At 37.8% G+C, this 7,437-nt stretch overlaps 1 protein-coding gene and 1 pseudogene across 1 annotated transcript in view; one reads left to right on the forward strand and one right to left on the reverse strand.

Moving 5' to 3' along the window:
- The window catches only part of TRPM8 (transient receptor potential cation channel subfamily M member 8), a 148,066-nt gene that overhangs the window by 48,489 nt on the left and 92,140 nt on the right, over positions 1-7,437 (forward strand). Inside the window, exon 9 of the mRNA XM_006171163.2 lies at positions 1-88. This exon is cut by the window's left edge and continues 5 nt beyond it. Coding sequence (XP_006171225.2) covers positions 1-88 — 88 coding nt within the window. The remainder of the gene's footprint in view (positions 89-7,437) is intronic.
- LOC106734158 (PC4 and SFRS1-interacting protein-like) overlaps positions 7,291-7,437 on the reverse strand; it is a 3,313-nt pseudogene continuing 3,166 nt past the window's right edge.

A 7,437-nucleotide genomic window follows, 5' to 3' on the forward strand; every position in this document is an offset into this window, starting at 1 on the left:
CTCAGAAGAGAATATCGTGGCCATTGGCATAGCAGCGTGGGGCATGGTCTCCAATCGGGACACCCTTATCAGGAATTGTGATACTGAGGTATGGGTGGGGCAGGCGAGGTCTTCAGAGTCACGGGCAGAGTCGGCCCAGGGCTGTGTCGTTACCATCCATGTGGTGGACACAGCACGTTTGCTTACCATCCACATGGTGCACACAACACATTTGCTAATTCAAAGAATTACAAAAACAATTCTGCAAGTGGGTATTTTCACCCTTTAATTGGAACCAAAAAAAAAAAGACTTCAGTATTTCCCTGGAGACTAGTCATAGTGCCCATTCCATATTGAGGAGAGCTTGAAATAAGTATTAGATGGACAGCATCAATCACTTGGAAAAGAAGACACAAACAAATATCTGGCAAATATTAGCAAATTCCGAAAGGTCATGACTCATAACTGAGTCCCAGGCCTGGTAACTTGAGAAGCATGCCATGCAAAGGTGCATGTGTGACCAAAATCTCAGAAGGAGAAAGAGGTGAAGGAGAAGGGATTGTGGTATGACCATTCCCCATGGGGGCTGTTTTCTGCTTTCCCTCTTTCATTGTCTCTGTCTGGTGAACACATGTGCTGCTTAGCAAAAGGGACAAAGACGAATGAATTTTCAAAAATGTACTCTCGGGGGATCAGCAGATGGCCATAGTGATTATGTCACTGGACTCCCACATGGCCAACTGCAATTTGAGTCCTGGATCTGGTGGCTTGAAAGTCATGCTGGGGATGCTTGCAGGTGGCATGGTGGTTAGGGAGCTGGACTTCCATGTGGCTGACCACGATTTGAGTCCTGGACCTGATGGCTTGCTTTCTCACTCTCTCTCTCTCTCTGTGTGTCTTTCCCTGGTCAAACTGAATAATAAAAATAATTAATAAAATAAAATAAATTAAAAAAAAGGTAATGTTGGGCCCATGTGTGTGCATGCCCAAGATCCCAGGAGGAGAATGGAAAAGAAGGGATTGCGGTGTGGCTGTCCCCTTCTGAGTGTGATTTCTCATTTTCCCTCTCACTATCTCTGTCTCTCTCTCTCTTTAGTGAGCACATGTGCCCTATGGCAAAAACCCCTAAATGAAAAATACTCTCAGGTCACTTAGAAAAGCAGCACAAATGAAAACATTTTACACTAAGTAATATACATTACTATATCAATATATGAATATGGCCAAAGCTGCACTCAGAGTGCAAGGCATATACCTTGATTAGTAAAAACAATGTAAATAAATAATTTAATAATCACAATAACACTATTTAACATTTATATAATGGCACTTGCTATGTACCAGGTTCTATTCTAAGTATTTTACATACTTTAACTATTTAATTTTTACAACAAACCTATGAGGCCAGCACTATTATTACCCTCTCCTAGCTGGGAAAACTGAAGCATAGAGAATTCAGAAACTTCCTTAACTCACACCTTGGGGTAGAGCAGATCCACAGCTCATAGCCTTTATTTGTTTATTATTATTATCTAAAGAGAGATTTTTGCTGTAGGGTGCATGTGCTCACCATAGAGAGAGACAGAGAGACAGAAAAGTGAGAAATCACCCCCAGGGAGGATGGCCATGCTGCAATCCCTTCTTCTTCGTTCTCCTTTTCAGTATCTTGGGTGTGCATGCACACATGCCTGGCATGAGTTTTAAGACTCCAGGTATGGGACACCACTTGCTGGACCTGGGCTTGTAGTATTTTAACCATTACAGTATACAAATTAATAAGTGTGAAAAATACAAGAAAAAAGAAAAATAATACTACCAACAAAACTTGGGGAGACCAGAATGAAGAAAATAATATTCAATATAAGTAAATTAAATGAAAAGGGAAGAGAACATAAATTTTTTTTAGTTTTTGAAATAGTTTTAGCAATTTACTTTCAGGAGTAAACCGAACTGAGAAATTAAATATATGAAAATTGTCAAAGCTGCACTCAGAGTGCAAGGCATATACCTTGATTAGTAAAAATAAAGTAAATAAATAATTTAATAATCACAATAACACTATTTAACATTTATATAATGGCACTTACTATGTACCAGGTTCTATTCTAAGTATTTTACATACATCAACTATTTAATTTTTACAACAAACCTATGAGGTAATAAATATTAAGAAAAATTGTGAGGAATCTGCATATAGTTGCATATCAACAAATTTGATATCACAAGAACTGATATTTTTCTGCCAAATTATGATTTTTACAAAATGGGTTCAAGAAAAACTAGAAAATCATAACTAGAGAAATTATCACTTTAAGGGAAATAAAAATAAATTGTCTCTCAAATTGTTCTGGATTGATGGCTTCACCCAGCAATAAAAAATTAGTCTAGTAATTACTAATTCTGAAAATACTTATAGCCCTCCGACACAAATGGAAGAATGGGATTTTTATGAATTTCTGGAGAAAGCAGATTTGTACTCTTCTCAAAAACCATTTGGAAATGTGTATCAAGAACATGAAAGCTATTCATATCGTAGGCCCAGTACCCTACTTGTAAATGCATCACTGGAGAATTTAATTTGCGAATAAAGTTCACTAAAGTATTTCTTGTACTAGTCGAGAGTTGGCATAAACCTAAATATCTCACAACATTTGTAGTCGTCAGGATATCAAGTGGATCACTGGACAGGCATGAGGGAAACTAGGAGGCTATGAAAATACTACTTCTAAAGAATTCTGATAGTATGGAAAGTATTTATTATTTTAAATATAACATTCTGAAAAAACGTATCTAGAAAAGAAACAAATGTATCAAACTCTACTTGATGACTGTCACTTGACTGTGGAATTAAGCATAATTTAAAATTTCCCTCTTCGGAACAGCAGGTGGTGTGGTGGTTAAGGTGCTGGACACTCCCACATGGCCGACCAGGGTTTGAGTCCTGAATCTGGTGGTTTGCTTTCTCACTTCCTCTCTCTCTCACTCTCACCCTCTGTCTCTCTCTGGTCAAATTAAAAAGTAAATGAATGAATAAATAAAAAATAAAATAAATAATTATTAAAAAAATAAAAATTCCCTCTTATTTTCTGCAATGTTTTTGTATTTTATACAGAAACATGTATTATTTTTAGACTTAAATTATAGTGCTAGTTCCCCCTCTCCCCCATAGGGCATGTGCACTCACTGGAGAGAAGTCGAGAGAGACAGAGCAAGGGATAGTGAGAGATCACCCCTAGGAGACTGGCCATGCCACAATCCCTTCTCCTCTATTCTCCTCATGGGATTTTGGGAACACACACATGCCTAGTGTGATTTTCAAGTCATGGATTTACGACTCAAATTGTGGTTGGCCATTTGAGTTCAGCGCCTTAGCCACCCGCCACCTGCTGGTCCCGTAGTGCTAGCTTTGATTCTTTTTGTGTTCCTGTTAATGGTCATAACGCTTGTGATTTAGAGTCGTTCCCCAGCAACGTCATATGATCTTGTGCTTGGTTTCCTTGTTCCTTCACTGTCCCTCCAGGTGAGTGTCTGGTCTTTTGTGTAGGTTGAAACCGATGTTTATACTGTCTCTGTTGGCCACCTTGCCCTGCAGTTTCTACTCCTGGCTTCATGTCAAAGCTCCACCTCCGGGAGAGGATGCTATGCCAGGAGCCAGATTAAGCCGACCAGAAACAATGTCACATCTCTCGAGCATTAACATTTGACATTGTTTTTAGGATCTTGCTTAGGATTTTTTTTCTTATTTTCTATTATTTGTTTCTTTTTTTCTTTCAGTTAGAAGTATACTTTTGAAATTACTTGTGCATTTAAAAAGACAGCACAAACCTCTGCTCATAATTCTGGTTTTGCAAATTTTTCTTGGCTACTCATTACTATGTTTTTTTTTTTTTTATTTTAAACTTTACAGTCTTTTTGTTAAGGTACAAGACAGACACTAAAACTGCGCACTCACTAGGTGGAATAGCATTAAACCCATAAACCGATAACAGAAAAACTGAAATTGTTATAGTCTTCCTCCTGCAATACATTTTTCATATTATGAAAGTCTGTCTCTTTCAGGAAAGTTTTAGTTTTCCTTAGTAGGTGCTACCTATTTCTTCTTAATTTTATTTCTAGAACATTTGTATTTTTGTTATTGTTGTAAGTGGGTCCTTCATTCAGTATCATGTTTGAAGTGACTTTTGCTGGTGTATAATAACAAATTGTAAGTGTTGTTTTGAGTCAGATATTCCAATGAACTCTTTTCCTAGTTCTAATGGTTTTTCAGTAGAGTCTCTGAGTATTTTAGGCTTGTAACCATTAATATAATAATACTAGTTTTAGAACAGCTCTTCAAAATACTTTCCATTTTTTGCACATCTTCTTGTCTTGGCTGTAATGTCCAGAGTAATAATAAATAAAAGTTATGGGGCCCACAGGAGGCATGATGGTTCAGGCTTTGGACTGGTACGTGGCTGACTGCGGTTTGAGTCCCAGACCTGGCACCTTGAAGACCACACCAGGGATGTGTACATGCATGCTCACAATCTCAAGAGGAGAATGGAGGAGAAAGGATTGCAGCATGGTCATCCCTCTGGGGTGTGTGTGTGTGATTTCTCACTTTCCCTCTTTCTGTCTCCCTCTGGTGAGTGCACATGCCCTATGGCAAAAAACCTAGTAATAATAGTAGTGATAATAATAATAATAGTGGTGATAGCCGGTACATGATAGGCATCCAGGATATCATAGTCAGTGGCAGGTAAAGGTCCAAGTATATAAATATATATGTGAATGTGTATTTGAACAATAATTGTAAGGCCTCATCCTTTTATTTCCAATTTATGTATATTGGGTTGTTGGGAAAGTCATGACACATTTTTTAATAGAAAAATATGTCTTTCTCTACAACTTAATATATATTTTTAAATTAATATAAAATATTAATATGTAACATATATTTTTTGGAGAGTTTTTTTTGCTATAGGGCACGTGAGCTTGCCAGAAAGACAGAGGGAGACAGAGAGACAGAAAGTGAGAAATCACACCCTAGGGGGATGGCCATGCCACAATCCCTTCTCCTCTGTTCTCCTCTTGGGATCTTGGGCACGCACGCACATGTACCCGGTGTGTTTAAGCCACTGGGTCCAGGACTTGAACCGTGGTTGGTTACATGGGAGTTCAGTGACATAGCCATCATGCTAACTGTTGGTCCCTATATATTTAATATGTATTTTAAAATTTACAAATGAATGCTGAGTACAAAGTGTCTGTTTTAAGAGAGGTTTTTGCTATAGGGTATGTGTGCTCACCAGAGAGAGACAGAGAGACAAAAAGCGAGAAATCACTCCCCAGGTGGATGGCCATGCTACGATCCCTTCTCCTCCATATGCCTCTTGGTACCAGTCACACGCATGCATGTGCGCCCGGTGTGAGTTTCAAGTTTCTGTATCTGGGACTTGAACCTCAGTCTGCCATATGGTAGTCTGGAGACTTAAACCATCACACCATCTGCTAGTCCCATGAAATATCTTTTTTATAAGAACATTTTTAAAAAGCTTATTTCTTTCTTGAGAGAGACAGAGAGACTGGGCCCCCATAGGATCCTCACACTGGACCCCACAGGGTCCTTACTGCAGGATGCCCTTGGGACATGGACTCAGGACCGCCCGCATGGCTTCAGCATCTCGGAGCCTTGTTCACAGTGTGCCATCGCAGCTGGCTGTTTCAATCTATGGGTTATTTCCTCCGATAACTCACAGTTGAATGGACTGAATCTTGGAAACAGCATGACTAGGCCTTTATAATCCTGCTGTGTTTACGTAACCAATGATTTATATGGGTTCCTGTGTTCTCATTTATTAGTGAGCTTGATTTTTGGCTTTTGTGATTCTTGTTATTTTTTTTAAATTTACTTATTCATTTTTTTTATAGAAAAATTCTTTAAACACGTTTACACATTGACCTTTATGGCTTAACAATTAATAGAGTAAATCTGTCCAAGTTAAAATTTTATTAAGGACCAACCAGATGACTGGTATATACAATTTCTTATCAGAGTTACTTCAAACAATGGGAAGTTCCATTTTAAGACCTTGCAAAAGCAAAAATCAAATTACTGGAATAATTCAGATTTTTAAATCTATAGATGCAAACAATTATTCAAGAGGTCAAAACATAGAATGCATGCCACACACGTGTATCAAGTCATTTTCTCATCTTCATGTAGTTTCAACACATGAAAAGTATCTACTTATTGAAGCCAACTGACCGATATTCAAAATATCTTAGAAATGTTATCCTTTAGTTAATATTGACCTTGCTTCACCCTGATTTAGTCCATATGCTTGATATTCAGACTATTGAAGAAACTAATGTGTGCTGTGGAAATTAAAATTAGAAATTTATTTCTATTGCAGTCAGGTTTTCAAATCTATTACCTTCCTTGTATAGCATTCATTTACATTAAACACACAGAAGACTGCTGAGTGACTTCCTTAACGACTGGACTTTAGGAACAAAACCAGAAACTTGTCACAAATTAACTGAGTGTTGTTTTAGCTCCGAGTGCCTGTAAAGTATTTAGACGGCGGAACTCTGAAGCCACGGTCCAGCCTGTGTACACGTGCAGGCTTCACTGCAGGGAGGTCACGTGACTTCGCTGAATTCCCAGCCACAAAACTAGCAAGCCTTTATAAGTTAACTTCAGTTTTGTACCTCATGCATTGTCAGTTTAAAATCAGTTGGAATATTTAGTTGTCACACAAAAAGGCATACAGGCCACACATGTTACAAAGGAGCAGAATACTGAAGCGCATTGTTGACTGCGAGATGAAAATTAACTTTTGACAGGCGACAGCGAGTGCTTGAATAGCAGTAACATGTTTACCATAAAAATGCTCAACTTCTATAAAACCTATAAACAATGAGAAAGCAATCTTGTAAATCCAAGATCTGTAAAAACCATCCATAAAACTCACAGTATTTGGGAAAAGAGGAAAGGTTTATTGTACAAGTAGCAGTTTTAAATGTACTTGGTTCTACCAATTACACATTAGCACTTACATGCTAGTTGAAAATATAGTGCAATCGCATCTGGAAAAGCAGGTCAGCATTTTCTAAATGGCTCCCCCCTTCACTGTATAATGTAGCTGTTAATACTGCACAAGTACAATTAGCAATTATGTTGCTCACTTCTAAACAAAGATAAAGGGATTTTCCCCCTTAAAACAAATTTTGGACATCAAAAGCTATGTTTATAAAATTTTAAAACTTTCAGCAGCCTAAATATTTCAAATGAGGACCGTCACGAAGTTCTCAAATGTTCTCTATATTTCAGGTGTATACCTCGTTATCTAGCGCAGGATCCTTCAGAGATATTTCAGTCTCTTTCTCTTCAGTGGTTGATTTTTTATTTTTGTTTCTTTATTATTTTTAAAGTGTTTTGCTGTAAGTTGCATGCACTCACTGACTCTCTCTTTC

The sequence above is a fragment of the Tupaia chinensis genome, unplaced genomic scaffold (genome assembly GCF_000334495.1).
Source record: "Tupaia chinensis unplaced genomic scaffold, TupChi_1.0 Scaffold149383_1, whole genome shotgun sequence".
In the NCBI taxonomy this organism is placed as follows: Eukaryota; Metazoa; Chordata; class Mammalia; order Scandentia; family Tupaiidae; genus Tupaia; species Tupaia belangeri.